Raw genomic sequence first — 27,416 nt, forward strand, 5'->3', positions numbered from 1 at the left:
GTATTAACATTTAGTTCCACTACTCTCTAGTAAAAAAGATTTTTAATTTTAAAATCAACTTTTATTGGCAAGTTAAACATTTTATGAAAAAATTATTTTGGTGGGAGTCCCACATGGACAATGAGCACGCACTCATGTATGTATGTGTTTATGTGTATATGCGATGGACTTGTGGTTTGTCTTTTTTGTGCCCTCCACTGAATGGTGTCAATCACTGTGTGTGGATGTCTAAAATCATAGCTGCTGCCTTGGTTTACTGTGACCGCTCAGGCGATACACTTTGACTTTAACAAACAGTTTTCCTGTAGAACAGATGGTTTCCGTCTGTTATTGGTTTTTTTTTTATACAATAAAAGCCCAATGAAAACAAAGAAAACTGAAGCGAACACAGTTTTCTTTTTACAAATGAATTTGCAGTAAAGTCATCATTGCAGTAATTCCCTGTAAAAAGCACATAAACAGCAAAAAGCCACTCTTCCCCAAACAGTTGCCTTGTACATACTAAACTTGACACTGTTCACAAGAATATGTCTGGTAATTAAGATACATAATTCATCCACATCCAAAAGTACAAAATGCTTTTCAGCAGAAACTAAATATCAACGTATAACAAAAGCAAATATTTGATGAAAGAACTGTGATGCAGACTTAACACTAATGGAAGACATAGAGCAGCAGTCTGCTGGACATTATAGAGTCTACAGTGAAATGCAGATACGGATGATTTGCTCGGTGCACAAAGGACGCAGAAGAGGAAAGCATCTTTAAACATGTCAGTCCCGTCCATATCAACTCCACTTAAAGATGTCAAGGACTCTTGGTTAGTGCCTTCTTCCTTGCACTTACTTTCCATTAAATGCCATTAAAATTGTTCTAAACAAGTAGGATCGAGCTCACGTGTCCTCTTGATTCTGTGCTTCTCAGGTCCCACATGCTCCATGGCTACCAGCACAGTCCTTAGTAATACCTACTTTCATTTTGCCATCTGCAGACAAAACAGCCCATAATCTTCTGAAATCTGAGGAAGAAAAGGAACACAATTATGTTCTGCTATTGGCAAACATTATAAGGTGAGCATATTTGAATTTCTCAACATTTTCTTGAATCTACCTTTTAGTGGCAAAATACAATATAATAAAATAAATAACTTGTTATTGTCCATAATGTTTAAAAAATAATTTCTCTCTTGAAAACAAAACTTAAAATAATCTGAAATCAGTGGTGAAACAAGTCAGTCACCTTTATTATACATTATAACAATCTGTCCTTCAAAAATCTCATATAAACCGACTAAAAATCTCTCAATAATTGAAACACTATGTGAAATATCTCCTCCTAGACATTAAAACTATAAAAAAAACTCAAGGATTACAAAACAGTAAATAATCATTAAATATACACTACCTTTTCAATTAAATCCTTCACTATTTGGTCTGTTTTAATCTCTCTCCCTCATCTTGGACTTTGCTGCTCTTTCTCTTTTTTCCCGTGTGTGACCTTATCGTCAAAAAAAAAAAAAAAAAAATGGTCTCTAATGAGTAAAATTACTGTAATGAGCCATTTAAAGAGCAACTCTCTAGCTTTCAGAAACTGGTGGAATTTCTCAGATAGAGCATTAGCTGAGTTATGGTCTTTTAAAATAAAAGTCTTCCCCAAGATGCATTCAAGGTCCTTGGGAAACCTGGACAATTTCATTAATTAGTAAAATATCCCCGGACAGCCCGAACAAGACATGAAAAGAGGACATGTTCGGGTAAAACCGGACGTATGGTCACCCTAGTACAAAACGTTATTTATGAAGTGATGGTGGTGTCACACCTCAGTAGAGCCCGATCTCCCTCAGATTGATTTTGATGATGACGTCCGTGACAGCGTCGAAGACAAACTGCACGTTCTTGGTGTCGGTGGCACACGTGAAGTGGGTGTAGATCTCCTTAGTGTCCTTTCGTTTGTTTAGATCTTCAAACTGGCACTGAATGTATGCAGCAGCCTCTTCATAAGACTGGCCACCTGAGGGGATCAAAAAGATGCTCATTTAAACAAACAGATTATGCCTCCAATCTCACAAAGGCAACAACACGATTTATTTTATTTTCTTGAGTTTCCCAGTGTGAGTTAAAGTGCTTACAGCTATACAATTAAACCTAAATGCAAAAGCTCACTTTCAGAAGGATAAACAACAAGAGCAGTGAGAGAGTGGAAACCTCCACCAAGCTCCAAATATCCTCTTTGCCAGAAAATCTAATTTATCTGGATCAGTGATCCGGACCATGGTATCATCATCATTCACACTCTAAAGGCTTGGAAGAAAGTTCAAGCCCCATTAACAACGATACAGTCGGCCCATATGTATGGGCACCCCCATTCTTTCAAATAATTGCGATGAACGTGTGCAATCCAGATCTGATCCAGATGAAACTCAGTTAGCCAGATGTTCACTTCTGTAAGAAAGCATTACAATTTCTACATGGAGGTTTTTGAGTATGCTGAATCCATTTTTAATGGGTTCCATCCTGGCAAACCAATGGTCCCACTCAAAATCAAGAAATCCAAGAAGGCCACCATACGTATTGCCAATTTGGATATTTTGCCATAACTTTGGTTCTATTTGACATAGAAGCATAATCTCAGTGGTGAATTATAGGTTTTCAGGGTTAAGGAATTCAAAAATATATCTGACACACAGTCTATGGAACATCACCACGTATCTTCCTGAAAAAAATTAAAATATTTGTCACGTTAATTTAAATATTAATTAGATATTTACATCAAAATTTAATCATTGTACACGTTGGAAAGTGCTGCAAAATAAACAGAAGGGAAGATCTTTTTAACATACAGTATCTACCAGGCTATGTGGGTTAATTGAGGAACCAACCCAACATAATTAAAGCTAGGGTAGGCGATTTTCTCCAGATACACTTTTTAAGATTTTGGTTGAAATTGTCTTTATGTCATGAGAGAAATTAAGATCTTATGTGCTCTGAAAAAGGAATGAAGAAAATCTGTCATCCATAGCAGCTGTAAATCTGTAATAACTTCGACCAATGGAAAAAAAAAGAAACGTTTTTTTTTTTAACCAATCACGTCTCCCTGCTCGTTCTCGATCCCTCGCATGCACGAGCTCACAATGAAAGCGTGTAACCGCTGACACGTTTTTTAACATATATAATGGTAAAGTTTATTGTTTACTTACTGCTGAATGAGACATGAGACAAAAAAGTTTCTACACAATACAAGCGATGAGCTGAGCTCCTCTTCTGCAGCAGCTGTGTGCATGCATGTGAGTGAGACGGAGCACAGAGAGGAGGGGGGTAAAGGCGGAGCCGTCGGGGGGGATACATTCAAAATCATAGTAGCTTTCGAAAATCGCCTACCCTACCTTTAAGTCAAATTTCATAAAAAAACAAAAAACCTTCACCAATAAAGAAAGGCATTGATTTTTCAATTTTTGAAACTGATCCAGATATTGAGCCAAATCCCCTCCAAAATTTTATGGAATCTTTCAATGGCGTAAAAACTTTCTTTGATTAAAATGTTGTCAAAAATGTGTTACATAGTTTTGAGATTATCCTGCTAACAGAAAAAAAAAAAATATATATATACAGTATATATTTCATCTGTCCACAGTGGGGGTGGGGTAATAACACACCGATATACTCAGGGTAGCAGATGGTGAGGGGACTGCGGCCAATCTTCTCTTCAAACAGGTCCTTCTTGTTGAGAAAGAGGATGATGGAGGTGAGCGTGAACCACTTGTTGTTACAGATGGAGTCGAAAAGCTTCATGCTCTCATGCATCCGGTTCTAAGAGGGAGAAGGAATGACACTCAGTGGAGCTGATACTGAAACTGTCACAGCAACGGTAGTTTGACTTCTTATTTTCTCTATGGATGATGTGGAGGAGAGAAACGACAGCGTTCCAACAGCTCACCATCTCCTCATCCTCAGCAAGCACCAGGTCGTAGTCACTGAGCGCTACACAGAAAATGATGGATGTGACTCCTTCAAAGCAATGAATCCACTTCTTCCTCTCGGAGCGCTGACCGCCAACATCAAACATCCTGGGGACACAAAACGATTTTTATTACCAATCTACAGAGGTGTAAAGGGTACTGATACATGCTACTCAAGTAGAAGTAATATTAATTGATTGGAATTGTATTCAAATACAAGTACAAGTAAGTCATACATAAAACACTCAAGCACATGTAAAAAGTAGCTCAATTAAATGGTACTCAAAGTAAAAATTACTTTCACCCCCCGCGTTCATTTTTGGTAATAAATCTTGCCACGGTTCCTTTGCATACAGTAAACATCTCATGTATAAACTTAAAAAGGAAGAGATAAAATATTGCACAACTGGAAAGGTTTGTCAAAATGTATAATTCATACATATATATAAACACCAATGAATTCATTTAAAAATAAAAAAAATTCTCAGGCTCTAAGTATAGCTAAATTGACTAAAACTGAGAAAATAACCAGCATTTAATGCTGCTTTGGCGCGGTTTAATCTGATTGGTCGGCTATAATGTGATGCATTTGATTATTGTCTTGTCATTTCAATTTTTTTAGTTTCACAATGTCTGTTGACCATTTTAAAACAAAAAAATAATAATTTACTCAGTAACGGTTGGGTGTAGAAATGTAAGAAATTACTTTACTTATTTTAAAACGTACTTAAATACAAGTAAAAGTACTGATTTAGAAACATACCCAAAAAAGGACAGGTACCCATAAAAGCAACTCAATTACAGTAACGTGAGTACTTGTAATTCATTAATTTCACTTCTACCAAGCTAATATTTTACCTGCTTACAAATTCCTCAACAGTCACTGTTTTTCATGTAACCAATCATATTAAATTGGCTGACCAATTTACTGTAATCCCCACTATATAACCCACTATATAAAACCCAGTAAATTGTTCGTTAAATGTCATGTTATGATGATGCATCCCACATTCAATAATCTCAGCACAACATAAATAAGAAGTGAACTCTACACTGTGTCCCCGTGTTAAACCACATAAAGTGTCTATAAAGAGATCTAGTCTGGACTCCAACTGCCCGTGAAGCTCAATAAATGTTTATATGGCACTGGGAGGCCACCTAAGGCCAGAGCAAAGCTGCTTCACAAGAAGAGATGTCTGCACTAACTTGAAGTAGAGATCTTTGAAGGTGAAGTGAGTTTCTACGATGCCAGTCGTCTTCACGCGTGTACGCAGAACGTCCTGTTGTGTTGGGATGTAGTCGGACTGGCAGATCCTGTCCAAGTCGTTGAGATAACTGACAGACACAAACAAGAAAAAGTGTGTTAGGTTAATCATACTCTGTTCTCTCATATTTATGGAGAACTCGTGCTCTCCATAGAACACGTGTCAAACTTAAAGCCAAATCAGGCCCTTTGGAGCATCCAATGAGTCATTGTCTAACTCATTTTAGCTCAGGGCCCAAATATGGACCAGTTTGATCATAATTGACCTTTAGTAAAACCCCGCCCACAAACAGTCATTGTCCAATCATACGTCTGAGCAACCGTTATTATGTAAGCAAGGTCTGACATGCTCAGAACAGGCACAATGGTGAAGCGGTTGGATCACGGCTTGTGTCGGATACCAAGTACCCTAAAAGTTTGGCTGGGGGAGTCGAGTTCTTTCTGTTCCCAAAGCTGAAAATAAAACTGGAGCGACGTCTACAATGAACTATAAAACAATAAAAACGTCTCAGGGATGTGTTTGTGTCAGTATGCGTGTGTGTGTAGTATGGGAGATGTGTGTTTTTAACGTTATCTCATCTTGTCTGCACTAATGTGTATGTTCAGCAAAATGACAATAATGCTTGACTAGATTTGATTTTGATTAAATGAGGTGTTGATAGATATTACAGTGCCTTGACATAACTATACATTAAAGTAGCTAGTGAAAAGAGGGGGTGGGGGGTGATGACTGGGGTATACAGTTATTAGCAACTATCATATTACTATATTACTATCAATATTTCAGTCGACATCGTCCTGAAGCATACAAGTCTCCCAATCTATATTAACAGACTTTGTTACCACTGCTTTCTTATTAGCCTTGGATCAGCTGTAGGTTCAGCTAGCTATAGCTAATGTAACAGTTTGTTTTATTAAGATCCCCATTAGATGTGGTAATGCTCTTATACGTTATGGAGGATACGAACAATATAATAAAAGAAAACGTACCCAGCAGTGATTTTGGTAAAGTTAGAAAGATATTCACAGAAATCCAGCACTTCAGGAGCATGACTGGTGCGGTATTCTTTCACTTTGATAGTTGTAATGTCCCCTTCATGGTTTATTTCAATATGATGAATATATATACCTCCACAGCATGTAACCCCTTTAGCCTGGATCTGGAGGATATCATGAATAAAGCTCCAAAAAGAGTCACTAACACGCACCAGTAGACTTCTCCCAGCCATTACAGACGAGACCAACTCAGGAACATGTAAGTAAATAAGGGGGGTGGGGCTTTTGCAAATGGTCAATTAGGCCACAGGTTTTATGGGGGAAAAAACAAAAATGTTAACATCAATACATAGCTTTTAATATCAGTCCCTGCCTTATCGTCACTTCAAAAATTATTGATTTTGTAACCAATTTTTGTGGAATTTAGGGGAATTTTGTACATTTTTTTTGTAAAAAATTGCAAGGTTTGTAAAAAAAATGTAGAGTTCTTTCCACAATTTGCAATTTAAAATGAAAGAAAACAAAGGAAAAAAATGTAACCCCCGAAAAATATTGCAGAGTTTCATTAAATTGGTGAATTTGAGATATCTACAACTGGATTATTGGGTAATTTACACAATAATTCATGTTTTCTCTGTCATTTTTACTGTCTCCTGCAGGCCGAATTGGATGCTCTAAAGCAGCAATTCTCAACTGGTGGGTCGGGACCCAAAAGTGGGTCACGGATCTATACTGGGTGGGTCACGCACAGTGGGTCAAAAATAAATAAATACTTAAAGGTGTTTAGCTTCCGGGTGGGAGAAGTGCAAATCTTCTTTTGTAAGGTAAGCTTGTATGACCGATGTCCACACCAACGTGTAAACAGAGCTGTGCACGAGGAAAACAGGACTCGTGCACGCTCTCCCACACACGTCGGCGTGTTGCACATACGCGTTTTTTTTCATAATGTGTAGAGGACGTTTCTTTTTCAAACATCGTCCACAATACCTTTAATGTCTCTCATGTTGGACTTGTCTTACTTTGAAAGAAACTTTTCTTTTGACAGGCATGCTGGGAAATGCATGTTTGACACACGTGGTGTAAATGAAACTCAACAGTATCACATCACGAGTGCTGTAAATTTTAATGTTAAACTGTTGAAAAAACTCAAAATTCTTACAAAATCATTAAATTTTCCTCAAATTATTACATAACATTTTGCTTAATTAAATAGAAATTGGTCACAAAATCCTGTTGAGGCTGATATCTGTCACTTATTGCTTGGATATTGTTGGTTTCTTAGATATTTTGCATTCTATGTATACGTAGAAGCGCAAACTAGTGCACAATAATGTTGAAATTACTCGTTTTCCCATCACAATATCTGTGGCCCACTTGAGATCAAACTGCTGCGTATTGAACTAAAATGAGTTTGACACCCTGCCATAAACGTTCCTCTATGGTTAGATTATGTATAAAAGTGAGGTTTGTCGTGCTGTAACACGCAGTAATAAAATATCTGCCCCACACTCATGGCAGCTCTCATGGGGGCTCAATGACTTGCAAACGTCTGAGGACGCCACAGAGCGATACTAAATATGGGCTCATATTTTGGTGGTTGATAAACACAGGCTTCTTGTGGGTTGAGTAAAAACAGACCAACTCCTCCGGTTCCTCTCGTCTCACAGCGTCGACGAAGTGCACAAAGAGTCACCGCTGCTTAGCTGTTGTCACAACAAAGAGCGCGACCTTCACAGCGATCTATTCCTCCTGCTGGTCTAACGTTAGCGGCACAACAACACATCCGCTCATCTCTCTCTCATTGGTCAAACCAAACAACGGTAAATGCCTGGTTTGCATCTTACAAAAGGTTTCATTTAATTGTCAACCAAAGTGTAAAAGTGCTCTCAGCCTGTGCAAAGGAAAGTATTTTCGAGCTATAAAGTCCTTTTTCCTTCGCAGGAATGCAATCAGCTATGCAACAAGCTCCCACAGGACCTCAGGAAACAAGACACAGCTCGTCTTCTGCTTGGTCCATGTGGATCTGTCAATAGCAAAATACTACTGTCACCTTTTAGCTGACATGAAATGAAATATTTAAAAGCCATTTAACCAACCAGCCATGAATGATTTCATTCCTGAACAAGAGCTCCAAACGTCCTCTTTGTGAGATAGTGGCAGTTATCTGGATCAGTGGAACCTGATCATGATTCATGGTAGGGCTGTACAATCAATCGAAATTCGATTACGATTACGATTATTACACCCAACTATCACAAAAATAACATAGTCAAGAAAAAACTATTATTAATTTTAATTCAAATACATTATTATTTTTTTTTTTACATATGTTTTATTTGCTAAATACGCACATGCAAGCTCCTCCCCTCCGCTCCGCCCCTCTCAAAGCCAAAGGTAGCCTGCAGGCCAACACGAGCAAAGTTGTTGCTTGTGGTCATGAAACATGGCAGGAGAACCGCAGCGAAAACGCTTGGTAAACAAATGGCAAGTCATAATTATCTGATATAGGAACACTTTGGGTTCAATGATGAAGACCAAGAGCAAAAACACATCACATGCAAGAAGTGTTTTGCTTTGTGCGAAAGTGAACATACTTTATTTCAGTGTTTGAAGGATTTTATTTATGTTTAAAGAATATATTTTGTTTTTTTGTACAAAAAATAAATGACTTTTTGGTTGACAATCGTTTGAATAATCGCGATTTCAATCATGACTAAAATAATCGTGATTATTATTTTTTCTATAATCGAGCTGTACCATGTTTATTCACACTTTAAAGTAGGCTCTATACCAATCTGATCAGCTATATCAGATCGGCCGATGTTTTGCATGTTATGCAGTTAATGTGAATGGCTGTAACGTCTTAATTTGCAGATCAGATCAATTACGTCATTGTCGTGATGAAACTTTCTGTCGATGCCTACTTTAAAGGTCCCGTATCATGCTATTTTTCACCAATCTCCATTTGTTCTAAGAACCCTAAAAACATAGTATTTGAGGTTTTTTTTGCAGAGTTTTAGCCTCTGAAAAGTCACTTTCTGAGCAACTCTAACAAACAGGCTGATTTGCGGCCGACTTATGCATGTTCATGTGTGGGCGTGTCTATAGATAGGACAATGACATCCTCCTCCCCGCACAGTGACGTAGGGCCAGAGGATGCCCCGCCCTCCTCCCACCCTGCAGTAAGAAAGGAGCAAATCATCCTCTAACTAACGATTGAGGGAATCAATGAATAACTTTGGCCATGTGTATGAAGCATAAATAGCACTTTATGATGTTTAAAGCACAGAAAAGTCGATTTAGCTTAACATGGGCCCTTTAAAGCACATGTGTCAAACTCAAGGCCCGGGGGCCAAATTCGGCCCTTTAGAGCAGTGGTTCTCAAACTATTTTGGCTGAAGTTACCCCTTGCTTTTATTTCTTAATCTAAGTACCCCAGTTGTCCAACTAGAAAATTTTACTCAGAATACTATGTATAAACAACTATAGAGCATAATGATGGAATGAATAAAGAATAAATAAAGAATCTAATTTCATAACTGAGTAGAATGAAACAGTATTTAGCGTCTCATGAATAGATTTGTTTTGCAGTTTTTATTCCTGGCAACTCCCGCCTGATGTGGGACCAAGATTGCCTTTTGTATTTTCAGTTCATGTTCTAATCAAGATCATTTCTATCATCATCATTATGATTAATCTTAATCTTAATTATGATCTTTAACTAAAAACAAACATTAACATTTTTCACTCTCTTTTTCAAGTACCCTCTGTAGTGCCGTTGTGTACCTCCAGGGGTACACGTACTCCTATTTGAGAAACACTGCTTTAGAGCATCAAATTCAGCCCGATCGAGAAAGCACAAAATTATTTAAAAAAAAAAAACACACACAAAAATGAATTAGAAGCCACAGTATTTTAAAAACTCAGTTTTCCAGTTCTTATACCATGACAGCAGTCATTTTTAATCTGAATTTGTTGAAAGAAGTTTAAATTTTTCCAAAATCTAGCAATTTCCTCAAATTATTACACGAAATGTCCCAAAATTCCCCAAATCAGGGAAATTTAAGTGAAGATCCTGCAGAGGCTGATATACTCACATACCTTATCATTTATATATCAGTTATATGTGTAAAGTGCAAATCAGGGCACATGAATGCTGAATTTGCCCTTTTTCCATCTAAAATCATGTGGCCTGCTTGAGATTAAAACATATAACATATCCTGTCTAGTTTAATAAAATCTCACCATAATACTTTTTCAAGACCAATTGTTATAACTACAACTCATTTTGTTCGAACAGTAGCCTATTATGAGGTAGGATCGAGTAAAACTGAAGGGGCGGGACATGATGATGGTAAACCAGCAAATCAACTGTGTGCAAATTTAGACATAGTGGATCTGCAGGATTTATTATTAATAATACTATTGATCTTAATATTAATATTGATGTTTGGAGTTTCCAGTAAATCAACCTTCCTGGTGTTGGTGAAGCTTGTGTGTACTGTGGGTGCGCTGTGATTGGACAGATGGTTGCTCACTATGCCGCAGAGTCGTTGAGCTGATACTCTCGTGATCGATCGAAGCAGGCTTGAACGCCGCCGTCATTCCACAGCCTTTGAATCACGCCCGTCAGCTCTGCAGACATCCCGCCTTCCTCGGCTAAGCTCGCCAGCGTAAACAGCTGCCGTGCATCATCCTAGCAACAAAAATCAATGATCACCCAGATGCTGAGAAACCACTGCGGGGTTGATCCAATGTTCTTACCGCACGTGCAGCTTCCCCAAAGTCTATCTTCAGCTGGCCCATCGCCCTGATGATGGCCATGATGGACTGGATGGTGTTGCTGAACACCACCACCTTGTACTGCTTGCACTCCTCCTCCGAGTATCCGTCCTCATGGATGATTCTGATGGGTCAATTTCATTTTTAAATTACAATTACATCGTCAATTATCTACGATTACGGTGACCAGCATTTTTCCCAATTACAATTAAAATCACAATTATTTTCCCCCTGAAATAAATCACAATTACGTTCTCATTTACTAAAGTTCAAATTCAAATAATCAGAATTACTGAGTCTTTATTAATTAAGCCCATAAAATGTAATCTTCCACATTCTGTTAGCATCTCTTATGATAATGGCTTAGTTATGACCTATGGGTTAAATCAGCTGTAAAATACACTCAAAAACATTACCTATCACCTAATTTGTTTCTCATCTCTTGGTTACCTTGCTAGGCTACCGAAGCTTATTGCATTGACAGAAGAAGAAAAAAGTTGTTTTTTTTCTGAATTGATGAGATAAAAATAAGTAAATAAAAACATTTGGCCCTGTTTTTCTGTTTTCATAGGAAATATTTTTCATTTTTTCTGAGTTGATAAGTTTTTATAGGAAAATTTTTTTGGTTTTTCCCCCATTCCCCCAAAATTATCTCATTGACTCAGAAAAAACTAAAAATATTTGCTATAAAAAATATCTCTACTCAGAAAAACCGAAGTATATTTCCAAATAAAAACTGAAAAACAGGGCAAATTGATTTTATTTACTTATTTTTAATCTTATCAATTCAGAAAAACTGAAACTTTTTTTCTTCTGTGAATGCAGTAGTCTTCCCTACTAGGCTTCCTAATCCATGAAAATATTAGTATTAATATTTTTGATGAGCCTTTTTTCTACCTGTATACGCCTCCAATTCAATTATTTTTAAATGGTAAAATCATTCTCAAGAGAACGGACAGGAAAAGTTGATATGAAACATAAGTTAACTACATACTGTATATGTGAGCCATAGAACTGTAACATGGTTCCCCAATTTTGCATTTAATTAAATTGTAATTGACAGTTTTTTTTTAAATAACATTTTCAAGACAATTACAATTACACAGTCAATCATCTGAACTAAATTACAATTCAATTATGACTACAGCAGCAATTTTTTTCAATTACAATTTCAATTATAATTATAATTAATTAGCTATTTTAAATGACCCCAAGCCTGATTCTGGCACACTGAAACAATCCAAACACACTCTCTGCATTCATAACCATAATCTTAAGTGACAACATCAAATAAAAGTACAGATTTCACTTTTGGAGGATTTCATGAAGGTTTGTCATTAGTGCAGAAACTGGAGCTTCAGTGTCCACACAGCATGAGTAATGTGGAAACCAGGCGACCTCTGTGGCCATTGTTTCACAGGCTTCCTCTTCAGCCAAAATGAGACTGCTACTGTAATTTAACATTTTCTCCAAATCAAACAAAGCTGGAGCTAAAGGACAGACGCTGAGCACAGAGCATTGTGGGCAACTTCTACCACAGCAAAGGCCACAAAAATGTGTTTGATCAAAGGGCCACATTATCATGCATGTCAGTATTCAGAGTAATGACTAATATCAACACATTACACAAAAGTAGTTTTTTTTTATAGTAATTTTGTGTTTTTTCTGTCATTGTGTATGTTTGTTGTTGTCTTGCCCATTATGAAGCATTTTGTTCATTTCTGTTGTCCTTTTGTGTATTTTAGTTTAGTAATTTTTTATGTATTTTTGTTGTCGTTTTTGCACGTTTGTTAGTAATGTGCATTTGCGGAGTCATTTTTACAGTTTTTCTTGTCTTTTTGTGTATTTTTCTGTCATTTTGTATATTTTTTGAGTCATTTTGTGTATTTTTGTGTCATCTGGCGTAATTTTGTGTATTTTTGTAGTAGTTTTGTTTTATTTGGCGTAATTTTGCGTGTTACTGTTGATGTTTTCTTCATTTGTGTGTGTTTTTCTTGACTTTTACTGTAATTTCGTGCAATGTTCTAATTCTGTGTATTTTTTAATGTATTCTTGCTAATGTTTTGTGTATTTTTCTGTCATTTTGAATGTTTACTTTGGGGGCCGCATGTTGTCCATGTCTGCTTTAAACCCTTCCAACTGTTGCGACTTACTTCATCTGCTTCACTATTGTGCTTTTTCCAGATTCACCAGCACCTGTAAAAAAAAAAAAAAAAAGAGAGAAATAAGTCATAAAAACCTGTTCTTCAGTACGTACAGTACGTATTAAACCCAGAATGTTTCATTGTAATCTGTTTTAAGTAAACACTAAAAAAAAATCTTTCTTGACAGCAACTAAAACAGTGGCATTTAAGTACAGCCTGGAAAAGTCTAAACACTCATGATTCACTGCCTCGCACGAAGCAGGGATCTGCAGTATATTGCACGAGTCAGCAGTTCGACTGGATGAGCTTACTCAGGCTTGGAAAAATATTTATTGTGGGTCATCAAACATACACAACACACAGAGAGTGCAGCTATGTGGAGAATTTTACTTAATGCAACTATCTTGGGTCAGTAAAATGCTCTTGTATGAACCGTTTCCCCAAAAAGTGTCGCTGTTACAAATGTGAAACTGCTGACGTCAACGAGTCATAAAGTGTATTTCACAACAGTTGAGAGTGCAATAATGAGAAGAAAGAGGATTTCACATGAGAAAAGTTTACGGGGTTTCTACAACAATCAGCCAAACAGGAAACACTGACAGCATTTTTCCACAGAAAAGCTGTGCTGGGGGTGTGTGTGTGTGTGTGTGTGTGTGTGCTTGTGGGGGGTTGCATCGTTTCGCCACAAAGGATTAAACTGTGGATCAAAAGCAAAAAGAAACTTTCATCTTAACATACACAAAAACATTTGTAACTCTAAATGTTTACATTGTTTTCCACAAACCAGTTGAACATCAACTAAAACGTTAAAATTAATTTGTGACACAAGTTTTTATTCACATTTTATAAAAGCCTTTTCAAACCCAAAACTTCAACGACTCACATTTGTTTAATGATTATCTGCTTTTTCTCTCCCTACTCTCAATGCAAACGTGTTCCTTTCATACAAATGTACATTTCACTATGTGAGTTGCTTCAAATTTCATTCCTTCAACAAAAAAAAGAACCAAGAAACAGAATGAGATGAAATTTTTATTCTGCATGAGAACTATTATCTTAATGTGTGACTGTTCCCAACATATAAACAGCATTATATATATGTATACATATATACAGTATATATACTGTATATACATATAAACAACAACAACACACACATGCACACACAAAAATGAATCTATTTTTTTTTTTACATTTTGCCAAATTGAAATTCGCTGATTAAATATGACATTCATTGATTGGCACAAGCAATTAACTTGATTAGCTGTAGTAGTGTGAAATACATCTCAATGCTAAAACAGCGGGAGGTCAGTGCAGATACAAATGTAATAAGAAGAGAGCTTTAATGACAAAAGTCATCTTAGTATGAGAGATATTTCAGTGATTTCCAGTCATTTTTGCTTAATTGTTTTTCTGCTCTCCAATATTCTCCTAAAGCAGATATGGGCAACTTGGTGTAATTTTATGCAACCCTCAAAGTACATTCAGAAAATGACTCCAAAAACACAAATGTAAAACAAAAAAACACGTTAAATAACAATAATATTCCAAAATGACAACAAAAATAGACAATACAACTTCAGAAATCTCATGAATACAGAAAACAAATGTACACAAAAAGACTCAAAGAACACCCAAAAACATAAAAAAGACAGAAATGTACGCAGAATATTGACGAAAACTACAGAAAAAATTGACGAAAACTACAGAAAATAATTACAAAACTACACAAAATTCCTAGAAAAACAAACAAAAATGATAGAAAAACAAACCAAACCCTTTGTTCGTCCCTTTATTAAGGCTATTAAGGATGGATACAGACCTCCTCATAAATAATGTTTTTAGAATAGACCCCCCACACCTGACTGTAAAGCTTAGCTTGTTATCAGGCTTTTCTTTTTTTTCCCTACCTTGTCTGCACATGCTCTCAAAGGTCAACACTATACATAGTGCAATTATCAGGCTTTTCTGCTGACCCACTAATTATATTCAGGTGTGTTGGAGCAGGGACAGGAGCTCCCCGATATACAGTATGTTCTACTAAATCTGACGTCAAAATGAGTATGTAGTGCGTTCCAATTAGATAGTATGGAAAGATTGAGTATGCCAGAAATACCCAGATGTATAGTATATGGGGACATTTTTGAAGTATGCACGATGGGCACACTAGTCATTCTCAATCACCCCATGGTGCATCATGCATTGCGAGCGGGACATAAAATCGTCCTGGGACCGGCTTCAAGCTAAAAATCAAACATCCCCTTTTCAAAACAAAAGCATCTCTTCTGGTCTTCCATTAGTTTTTAACCCTTTTGTAAATATGGCTCTTGTTTTGAAGTTTGAAGTTGATGTTTAGTCAGTAGCACAATGGAGGGTTCGTGTTTTAACGCCATGCAAAATAGCAGGGATTAAACACAAATTACTAAGTATAGCACAACTAAGAAGTGTGTAGAAAGAACTGCCAGTGATATTGATTAATTACTTTAAAACGTCTGACATAAACTGTAAACTAATAGATAACCGCTGATATGCTTTCAATGTTTTTAATGAGTTAAACACACGCTTAAATTAGGATTTACTCTCTCAATAATAATAACAGTAATTAATGCAGAAGGAATGATAGTCAGGACGAATCCTGCGGCTTCTTTGGAGAAGTTTTGTGAAGGCGAAAAGAGACGTGTTACCCCCACCTCAAAGCTATCAGCCTTCAGTTGGGTGATTCTCAATATTTTTTGGCTGATTTTCAAAATGTAGTCTGAAGCCAGTTCATGAGCTAGCTCTGCACAGACATTCACAGCCATAGTTTAAACTATGAAAAACTGCTTTTAAATCAGCATTTGTGGCCAAAACGAAAGAGGAACGCTTTCATTTCTATTGGAAGTGTGTTTAAAGTCTTTGGTTTTGGAAGAAGAGCAGCTGTTGAACTTCCCTTTGTTCCCCCCACCCTCCCAAAGATTCTTGAGGTCGAGCACAGAGAGGAAGTGACGAGCGCTGCATGCCTGGAACAATCTCTGTGGTCAGAATTACAAGATTATGGCAAAACGAGATGTTATCCTACATTGTAATGTTGGTGTGGAGTTCATCCTTGACTTTATATGCTGCTGGATGTTGTGTCACATCTAAAATTAATCTAAAATGTACAATACAAGCTTTATCATCTTAAAGTTGTTTAAAATACTCTGACATCAGAGAGTGGCAATGGATCAGCAGCAAAAAAAGAAGTTTTTCCTCTTTTCTTGCTCTATTATTTCTTCTAAATAAGGACATTAGAGAAACTCCCTGGATGCAACAATAAATAGAAAAGTTGACTTTTATTGTGGAAAAATTCCAACTCAAAAAGTGAGCTCATAAAACCAAAGACACCCTGAGAACTTGAACATTCATCTATACGACCGGGAAGCACAGAATGAAGGCAAGTCCAGACCAGCAGACCTCAGAGCAGGGTTTTCTATCTACCTTCCCAAAAGACTACAACACAGAAATCTGCAGAGGAGTCAAGGCACATTGCTACTGTTCCCTAGAGCAGTGTTTCTAAAATGGAGGTACGTGTACCCCCAGGTGTACGCAATGCCACTACAAGAAGTACATGAGCGAAAAAGAGAGAAAAACTAAAACAAAGCATGAAAAATAGGCAGAGGCTATCCGTACGGTTGCCGTACCAATATACCGACATTCTATCCGTACACAGCACCCCTATTTGGCCAGTTTAGGTCATGTGACTAAGACTAAACCTTACCCTAAACCTAACCCTAACCCTAAAAATTGTTGCAATATTGGTTTATAACCTAACCCTAAGACGCTACGTACGTGTACTTCGGTAACCGTACCAATAGCACCAGGGATTGTCCGAATGGCAACCATACAAATAGACACTTTCTTAAAATAGTTTAGTTAAAAAATATAATTATACTAAATATTACCAGCAACTCACCAAATGACTACAACAAACAAAACATAAGAGAATAATATACTCAACAACAACAAAATACACAAAATGACACCAAAAATGCACACACTTAGAGAGAAAAACACTTACTATTACCAGCAACAAACAAAACAACAACAAAGACACATCTAAATGAGAGACAAATACACAAGATCACTACAAAATATACACAGAAAAAGAGAAAAATACAAAATGTCATAGGATATAACAAAAAACACACACAGAGAATAATTTAAATAATACCAACACACAAAAACACACCAAATAAGAGAGAAATTTACTGAATAATGAAAAAAAAAACCCAGAAAAAACACAAAATTATGATAGAAATGATCTTGATTAGAAAATGAACTGAAAATACAAGGGTCAGTCTTGGTCTCACACGAGGCAGATGACAATGACAAAATTATAAAAGAAATTCTATAAAATTCTATTCAGGAGGCACTAAACACTGCTTTATTCCACTTACTTGCTTACAGAATTAGATTCTTAGAAATGTGTTTTATCACTAATTTATTCCATCATGTTCGATAGTTGTTTTTTCACAGAATTCTGAGCAAAATGTACCATTGTAGTCCCACTGGATTCAGAAATAAGAAAAATGGTGTACTTGAGTCAAAAAGGTTTGAGAATCACTGGCCTAGAGCAACGTAGTAGACTGTGGAATGACAGATCTAGCCTCGTTGTCAGCCGCCCAATGGATGAATCAGTGTTTGGCGATTGCCAGGAGATTCCTGCCTGACTGCCGTGTGCAAAACCAACATTTGGGTGTGGAGGGAATATGATGAGTAGATATTAGCAGAGGTTTTCTCATATCAAATACAGGGTTCCAGTATAAGAAACTACCATACCAACATAGGGCTGGGCGATATGGACCAAAATTCATATCTGGATATTTTTTCTCAAAATGACGACGCCAATATACGATATAAATCTTGATCATTTCAGTTCAAATAAAGTCTTACCAGAAAGACAACTTAGGGTCAAATCTGCTGATGCAAAATGCCACACAGGCTAAAATAACATCATGGTGCTTTAAGATTAGTGATAAAAATAAAAACGTGCGTGTGTAAATCACAAATATGGGCAATTATAGAACCAAAGGTAAATGCACAAAATGACAGCAAAAAATACACAAAACTACTACAAAAACACAAATTAACAGAGAAATACACAAAAGAACAATACAAATACTTAATAAGACAACAAAATACACAACAAGAGAAGAAAAAATGCGCAATTGTACAACAACAAGACAGAAAAGAACAACAGAAATACACAAAATAAACCCTACAAAAACTGATAAATAAATGGAGAAATACACAGAAGAACAACAAAAAACCAAAAAGGACAAAAAGAGAAAAATGCTCAATGGGACAACAAAAATCCAAAAACATACATACCAAAAAAATACAGAAAACGACAAACAAACAACAAAAATACATAGGACAACAAAATACACGTAAGGAAGAAAGAACTACACAATGGCACTGGGAAATTTATTAACAAACAGCTGCACAATATTTGCTATTTTAAACTTTTTTCTCCTGTCTCAGCATTAGGGGAGGGAACCTCTGGGTACCTCACGATACGATACGCGATACAAAGCTCACGATAACGATTATCTCACGATATGATGATACTGTGATTATTGATATATTGGTCAGAAATTAATCTATGACATAAGAAGAAAAAAAATGATTAAGTGAAAAAATACAATTTTTATTTTATATCTCTGAAAGACAATAAATTGAAAAAGTGTCTTATGAACAGTGAGACTATTTTAGTGCAACATTTCTGTAAATAAGTGTCAACATACAAATGTAAACAAATAGGTATCTCCAATAGTGCTTTCTGTAAACAAAAAATAGGGTCTTTCTTACCAGTATTGGTTCCTTCAATGAACAGTGACAACATTTCTGTGAAGACCTACCTGCACATTTTAGTGAAAAAGCAGAAAAGGTTTTAAAATAAATAAATAAAATAAAAAAATTGATAATCGATTGTGCGAGATATCGTCACACTCCTACTCAGCAGTGAGAATAAATGAATAAAGACAATGATAGTTTCTGTTTGGAGGAACGTGTCTCACCTTTGGGATAAAGTAACACTAAAGACACTGCAAGCCTTCACATCCAACATTCTAACCAACCTCAAATGAACTCCTGAAGGAATGATGATTACTTTCTGTAGGCACGCTCTTAAACCTGGAAGAAATTGGTCAAAGAAGAGGGGATGACAGCTGCAATGAACTAAAATATCATGTTTTTGGCCAACATTGTGTTTAATATGACTTCTAAAGTGGGTACACACATGGGAATCTGAGGAGATTTTTTTTCTGTCACAGACCCCACACCAGGGGTGGACTGGCCTTCTGGCATACCGGGCATCATCCCGGTAGACTTTCCACCCAATGTGGGCCGGTTTTTTGACGAGCGAGCTCGCAGACATGGTAACAGGTAGCCAAAAATGGTCCAAAAGTGGCAAAAACATGGCAAGAAAAGACTGAAAAGAGACTGAAATATGCCAAAAGCAGTCAAGAGTGGCCAAGAAATGGGCAAACCAAGAGGAATCAGGTGGTATTAAATGAGCAAAATGTGGCAAACAATTGATCGGATTTTTCAACTGGGAAAAGTTCTGAGTTTCCTTGAAGACGGCATTACGTGTTTCTCAGTCAGTTTGCTTAATGATTAGCTAGATTCAGTTCCACGTCCCAAATCCTGAGTTGTCAGCTTTCCCCACACAAACACACACACAAGGAATTTTGGTTGTAAATACTGTTTAAAGGGGACATATCATGGTTTTAAATCCTTCCTTTTTACATATAAATCATAGTTATGGTCTATATAAAGTGGAACTGCAATGCTTGGGTCTGAATTCCTCATTATTATAGCTCCACCCCTTTTCTACCCCTCTTCTGATGTGTGTCTGAGAGCAACTCGTTTTGGTGCGGTCTCTTTAAATGCAAATGAGACACTCCATACCCCGCCCCCTCTTCAGGTGACACTCGGTTCAACTCCACCCTGCTCGGCCATTTTTGTAGTTTGATAGAAGAGATACGGCTATGTAGCGGCGCATAAACTTTTTATTCAGAGGTTATTTACAAAATGTCAACAACAGAAGACTTGTCCATCCAGCCTTACATGTTCGAGCCAGAGTCTGACCCGGTGGAGCGAGATGAAAATGAAGATGATGAACCTGCAGAACCCTAACAAGTCAGCTAACACAAACACCGAGCTAACGCTAGCGCCAAGCTAACGTCACGAAATGCATTTTAATACAGTCTTTTCAAAGACAAAAACGGCAAAATGAAATGACTAATGATTCTCTGGTCTTTGGAGAGAGCAGACGTGTTTTCATTCGCTCCGATAACACGACCTTGGCTACAGCTGGCTACAGCTGGCTACAGCTGAACAGCCTGAAAAATTGGGCCCAAGACTGAAGGAAAATGGTGAAAAAACCGCAGGGAGGCCCTTCAGAACCCAATTCGGGTTTGGAAGAGGTCAAGGAGATGATATGCGAGGGTCTACGAAACCTATCTGCCGAGATAAAGTCGTTGGAAAAGACGCTGGAAAACTCACTGGAAAACCTACAAAGCGAAGCTAAGGTACTGAAAGAAAAGAATGAAAGAAATGCTGAAGAGATAAAATTGTTGAACGCCAGGGTTGAACAGCTGGAACAAAAGGAAAGAGAGAAAGATATCATCATCACAGGCCTAAAGATAAAACCCAGGAGTTACGCGAGTGACGAAGAAACAAAATCGATTGAACAACAGGTCATTGACTACCTGGAGTCGAAGGACATTGTCCTGAACCCTGACAACATCAACTCCTGCCATCTCCTGCCAAAGAAAAATGATAACAGAGCTGTAAAAATAACCTTCACGGATATGAAATTCAAAGGAGAACTACTGAAGCAAGGAAATAAACTGAAGGGAACGAAGGTGTACATCAATGAAAACCTGACGAAACAAAATGCAAGCATTGCATGGAAGGCACGCCAAATAAAAAAAGGAGGAAAAATTGTGAGGACGTGGACAAGAAACTGCAGGATTTATATCACACCACTGGGAGAAGAGAACGGAAAACCAATCCTCATCAAAACGATGGAAGACTTGGGAAAATACGAAGGATCCACCTAAACAACAACATTACTGATGGTAATCATGGATATGGACCCAGATCTATATAAACACTGGAAACAAAACTCAGACTATGATTATTTTACGGAGACTGAATTAAATGTGGAAACCAAGAGTAAAAAAGGTCTGTCATTTATTCATTTCAATTGCTAGGTGGTGGGGTGATTAAGGATTACATTAAATTTAAATTCAAAGTGTTTATTGTCATATGTGCAGTTAGAAACACGTTTTCCTGTACAATGAAATTACTACCTTGCTTATGAACTAAGATATAATACAATGAAATTACTACCTTGCTTATGAACTAAGATATAATAATGTGTTTATACAAGTTAAATCTAACAGTGGAAAATACAACACTGCCAATAGAACTAACAACAGCTGGATTAACCTTGATGTAGAGACAAAACAAGCTGCAAACTTGTGTGTCCAAAAGAGACATTCCCGAGTGGTGACATCATGGATGAAAAGGGAAAAACCTTCCAAACACCTTCGAAAGAGGAACTATTCTTGAACTGGAGGAATGCTAACAACGTCTGGCAGGGAACAAGGCCAACATGAACAACGATAGAGAGGAGGAGGAATAAAAACAAGACAACACTGACTACAGATGAGAATACACAAAAAAGGACTGTTCAGAACAACTCAAGAATGTTTGACCAGAGAGACATGTAAACCCATGTAAATTTGCGATGATAAAACAGGGGACGGGACCCAGATAAGCAAACTGCTTCTCTCGTCTCCTTTTTCGGCATGTACAAAAAAAAAAAAAAAAAAAATGTAAAAAAAAAAAAAGTGAATGTAACCATGTCGGAAATAAACTGAATAAATAAATAAATAAAAAACTTTAGACTTATATTAAATCACGTAGGCCATATCATCAAGGATCTAAAACGAGCACACAGCGTTAACATATGAAGTCTGAAGACGGTGTAACTGCTAATGCTAACAAAACAATGACAGGAACGTCTTATCATCACACTTTTTAGCGTTATTTACAGCTTATCGAAGTGCTCTGTTCGTCGTCTCCAAAGAAGAATTGAACCCTCAATCAGACAAAGTCTTTCGGCAAATCCTTCTTTATACTGCCGGAAGTTGCTGAAGCAGTCATCCTTGAAGTGCTTCGCGCACACAAAAATGACCTTACTACAGATGTGGGTACATTTCCGTGAAAAATAAAACTCAACCAGGCACTTTGAAAAGGTTCTGATGCTGGGAGACGTTGTAATGAAGCGTGTTGGTTACAACATCCAACAACCGAACATTTTGACTTGTCCTCTCTAACTTCGGCATCCTTGAGCTTGGAGTACAAAATAAAAGCCAGAAATAAAAATGGTGGATTGCTCGAAGTGTTGGACCTGGAGTTGATGTACTAATTTGGCAGTTCCTCTGCAAATACTGTGATGTAATAGTTCAAAAAACGTAATAGAGAATAGAAAAATCGAAACAGATTGAAAAATATGAGCAAAACAGAATATAAAGATATCTACGGAGCACCTGAAGAGACTAATTTGATTTTTTCTGTACTTCTAAACACTCTAAATATACAACAAAATGCATTTAAGGGCTAAAAAAGTGGATTTAGCATGATAAATCCCCTTTAAGGTACAAATGTCAGCCATTGTAGAATTTGGAACAAAATCACTCTTAACACATCTCAGCCCACAGGATAATCTTATAGAACAATCTTATAGGACACAAGATAATCTGGTGTTTGCATCCATGGGCGGGAAGGGAGAAATTCAGGACAAAAACAGCCTGATTATCTTTATGTGTTTACCCTGCTTAACCCAGAATTTCAATTGTTATTCCCTAACATTAGGATGGTAACATTAGGATGGTAACATTAGGATGGTGAATACATTTCTAATATAAGTTATATTATTTGACTAATTCGTTGACATATGTTGTTCCCAGTGTTCATGGAGACATTATTTTTGAATCCCTGGATGTTGGTTATTCCTTCCTTTAATAACTATAGTAGATAATTCACAAGGTGTTGGGGAACGTGAGCTAATTTAGAATCTCATGAGACTGATGATGTGTTGTTCAGCTTAGAAGTAGATTTGCAAAATATTTAGAAAAAAAAAAAAATATCGATGATCAAAGCTGACAAAAACCAGAATAAAATTAATAAGAATTCTAAATACTAAACTATAGCTTTCTTTATATTGTTGTTTTTTTAATGGTTTTCTATTTGGTAACCACAACCTAACAAATTCTATTCACACAAGCTTCTCAAAATTCCAATAAAGATACAATCCATATATTTTAATACCTTTTAAAAATGGTCTTTGATTTAACATCAAGAACACTGCACACTGCAGACAGAGTTATTAATGCAGTCCACACATCAAACTCCATAATGGAAAAAGCTTTACATGCTTGTTTATGGTGCAGCAGAGGCTCATTGCACATTCTTTTAGACATAATGTTAGCAAGCAGCTTCTTTTCTCCTCAGACGTCCTGCATCTTAAATCAAGACATTACTGTCAATGAAATAATGCTCAGCTGAAGATCCCCTATTCCTTTAATGTGCTCTCACTTGTTTGTTATGATTTCAGGAGCCATTACTTCAGCAGTTGATGGCTTTGAGTTGCTGTATATATACCGTCCCACAAAAGCCATCGACAAACTGAAAGAGCTTTAGCAATGAAAAGCAAACTGAATAACAACAAAGAAAAAAACTATAAAACATGCCTAACAAACACATAATCACGACAGTACAACACTAGTCCCATCTGCTTATTAATGTAAAGCCCAAATACTGAAAAAAATTTGCAGCTGTAGAATTCTATAATGAGCAAGAAGAAGTTTAACATTTGTACCACAGACTTGTCTCTTGCCAATTTACTCAGGCCTCGTCCACACGTAGCCAGGTATCTGCTAAAACAAATATATTTTTCAACGGTTTGGTCTCTGATCCACAAGAAAACGCAGGATAAGGTCATTAAAAACGGGGCTTTTGGATAACTCCAACCAAAGTGAAGATTTGGGAAAACTCCGGTTTTGCATTTGAGTGTGTAGATAACCGGAGATAACTGCTTGTCGGTCTATGGCTGGCTAGGTGGCCCTGCTTGGGCTGTTGATAGCTTCCTCTCTTGTCGGGGGGGCCGAGGCCACCTCCCGGTGGACGGTGCTGTATAGTGGGGCCTTGCGAGCCTGTGCTGGTCCTGGTGCGAGCGCTGGTTTCTCTGCTGCGCGGTCGCTCCCTGTTGCGACGGGGCGGGCCGTTCGGGGCCGGTATGCAGCGGGGGTTGCCCCGTGCCCCTCTGTGTCTCGGGAGTGGGGGGTACCGCCTTGCTCCATGGGGCCGGTTTTGTTTGGGGGGTGCAGCAGTGCCGCATGCCATCTGTGCAATATATCCTCTCCGGTGGCCCGCTTAATGGATGGGCCGGGCTCACACCAGACAGGCCTCCTATATGGACGGGGTCTATAACATTGTTGAAAGTGTCTATTTGTACGGTTGCCATACGGACAACCCCTGGTGCTATTGATACGGTTACCGAAGTACAAATACTTGGTGTCTTAGGGTTAGGGTTAGTTAGGGTAGGTTATAACCCTATATCGCAACCATTTTTAGGGTTAGGGTTAGGTTTAGGGTAAGGTTTAGTCTTAGTCACGCAACCTAAACTGACCAATGACTGACCTATCACGTGACCTAAACTGGCCAAATAGGGGCGCTGCATACGGATGGAATGTCGATATATGGATACGGCAACCGTACGGATAGGCACCGTCAACATTGTTAGGCAGGCGTGCAAAGCTATAACAGTGCACTAGGGACCCCAATATATAAAGCTGCCAACAACAACATACAATGATGTATGGACATAACTTTTTTTCTTAAACTGTGGAGGGTAGATATCCATTTATAAAAAATACCTACCTACGTGTGGACAAGGCCTCAGTAACATAGAGCATTGTTTCTTGTGCCAGAAAATATGACTTTAAGCCGCAACATTTCTTCTTCCTACACTCCACCACATAAGCGGTTGATCAAGAGGTTGTGGGTTCAATCCCAACGTTATACCTATCTGTGTCAAAGTGTCCTTGGGCAAAACACTGAACTCTGAGTTGCTCCAGTTGATCGACTAGAGCTTTGCATGGCAAGCTCTGTCCCATTGGTATGAGAATGTCATAAAGCATTATAGAAATCAAGTCCATTTTAATATTGACTCAGAATTGCCTAATTTTGCATAGCTTTGCCTGGCCCTGACCATTACTGCACAGCAGCTATAATTTTACAATATAACTCAGTAAAACATTTGTCTTTCAAAACACTTTTATTTAAAGATCGCTTGTATTCTTATATTTAGCATTTAGGCTCTAGCGATAAATTAATTTGTGCAGATTAAAAATGCTCCATCTCATTTACTCATTTTCTAACAAATTAGCAGTAACAAATTAGTAACGTGCTTATTTTTGCCCCAGGCACCAATCAGTCCCATTCTGTCAACAGGAATTGGTGAGTCGCACTACTGGACATGCTGGGACATGTAGGCTGAGTACTGTAGTATTTACATATTTAAACCAAAGTTTTAAAAAAAGAGCTGAGTGACAATGAGTCATACCAGACCAGAATAAACAGAGAGTTTGTCCTCCCAGCACAACCATTAGGTTTACTGGTGAGGGTCACCGATTGTAAAGTGGCACATGCCAAAGCAAACAGCAGTTTTTTGCAACATTGAGCAAGAAACCACGTTAAAAAAAAAAAACACGTGAATTTTTTTTTTTTTTAATGTTAATTTTAACCAGATTTACAGCAATAGCCTACTTGAGAAATGTGTGATGTTTTTTTTTTTCTCATAAAAATATAATGTAAATGTTAAATCTAAATCTAAATTTAAATGTTAAATATTAAATCGAAATATAAATGTTGAATATAAATCTTGAATGTCAAATCTAGATGTTAAATCTAAATCTGAACGTTAAATATAAATCTAAATGTTAAATCTGAAAGTTAAATATACATTTCATGGGTGAAACTAAATATTTAGCTAATATGAAAATTCACTGGAATGAGCTTTAATGTTGGTACTTCGGGTGAATTTGAATAGAGTCAGATTGAAAAACAAAAACAATTACAAACAACAACAAATCAGCCAAGACAGTATAAGTACAGGTGCAAAACAAGGAAAAAACAGACGTATACTCTATAAAAAGATAAATAAATATAACCTTTAACATTTAGATTGAACATTTACCATTTAGATTTAGATTTAACATTTACATGTGAATTTAGATTTAGCATTTATATTTAGGTTTAACATTGACATTAGTTTACGAGATAAGAAATAAGACAAATTTCATAAATATTGCTGTAAATCTGGTTAAAAGTAACATTTTAAAAAAAAATACACTTTTTTTAAAACGTGGTTTGTTGCTCAATGTTGCAACAAATTGCTGTTTATTTTAACATGTGCAACTTTACAATCGGCGCCCCATAGATGATGATGAGCCCCAGCTGCTGCTGACCAACAGGAGGGGGGATGGGGAGGGTGAAGTCAAACTACAGACCTGTACATTATTAGAGAATGTGTGCAGATCATAGGGAGAAGTTGAGAGGATCAGGTCCTACCTAGCAGGAGCAGCTTGACCTCCCTGGAGGACTTCTCTCTGTCCTCTCGTAGGTTCTTGTCTATCATTTTACTCCTCTCCACTGCAGCCTTGTCCTCTGCGCTGATTGTGCAGCCCATGTTTGTTCCCACAACACTCACTTTTAGATTACAGATTCAGAGCAGCTCATCGGTGGAAAAGGGTCTTCCACAGCCTCTGAGTTGGTGTGAAATGAAGTTTCCTGGAGGAGGGAGAGGGAGAGGGAGAGAGGGGGGGGGGGGGGGGAGAGAGAGAGAGAGAGAGAGAGAGAGAGAGAGAGAGAGAGAGAGAGAGGCGTTGGCATTCAGTGGAGGATCACAGCCTCAGTCCTGGTTCCTCAGTGAAGTTCCAATACTTCACTACTATGGTCATCAAACTGTTTATCCAACCGCACCAGCTCCAAAAAAAAAAAAAGAAGAAGAGAAAAAAAAAACACCTATTGCAGAAAAGTGTAGACCATAATAGTCCTGGTGTTGGGTTTTTAATCTTTTAAAAACGAATTAAAGTCACCACATTGTCCGTGAATGCGACCAAATGTTCAATACAAAAAAAAGGTCCATCTGTTCCAGCCGCAAACAAGAAAATGCTCT

General features: G+C 37.3%; 1 protein-coding gene across 1 annotated transcript; it reads right to left on the bottom strand.

Annotated features, from left to right (window-relative positions):
* Nucleotides 1-257: 257 nt before the first annotated feature.
* On the bottom strand, nucleotides 258-27,416 carry gnai3 (guanine nucleotide binding protein (G protein), alpha inhibiting activity polypeptide 3). The gene is made up of 9 exons (XM_028452339.1): nucleotides 26,810-27,416; nucleotides 13,151-13,193; nucleotides 10,980-11,121; nucleotides 10,754-10,911; nucleotides 5,162-5,290; nucleotides 3,934-4,063; nucleotides 3,653-3,806; nucleotides 1,819-2,010; nucleotides 258-1,018 (listed from the first exon to the last, which is right to left on the bottom strand). The coding sequence occupies exons 1-8, from the start codon at nucleotides 26,925-26,927 to the stop codon at nucleotides 1,820-1,822; spliced, it is 1,065 nt and encodes a 354-aa protein (XP_028308140.1). The 5' UTR covers nucleotides 26,928-27,416; the 3' UTR covers nucleotides 258-1,018; nucleotide 1,819.

Source organism: Gouania willdenowi, chromosome 7, assembly GCF_900634775.1.
Source record: "Gouania willdenowi chromosome 7, fGouWil2.1, whole genome shotgun sequence".
NCBI classification, from domain to species: Eukaryota; Metazoa; Chordata; class Actinopteri; order Blenniiformes; family Gobiesocidae; genus Gouania; species Gouania willdenowi.

Coding starts and splice junctions, on each gene's coding strand:
- gnai3 (XM_028452339.1), bottom strand. CDS start 26,927: ATGGGCTGCACAATCAGCGCAGAGGACAAGGCTGCAGTGGAGAGGAGT. Junction 4,064..5,161: donor TTCAAAGATCTCTACTTCAA/GTTAGTGCAGAC, acceptor TTGTGTCCCCAG/GATGTTTGATGTTGGCGGTC. Junction 3,807..3,933: donor TTGCTGAGGATGAGGAGATG/GTGAGCTGTTGG, acceptor TCTCCCTCTTAG/AACCGGATGCATGAGAGCAT.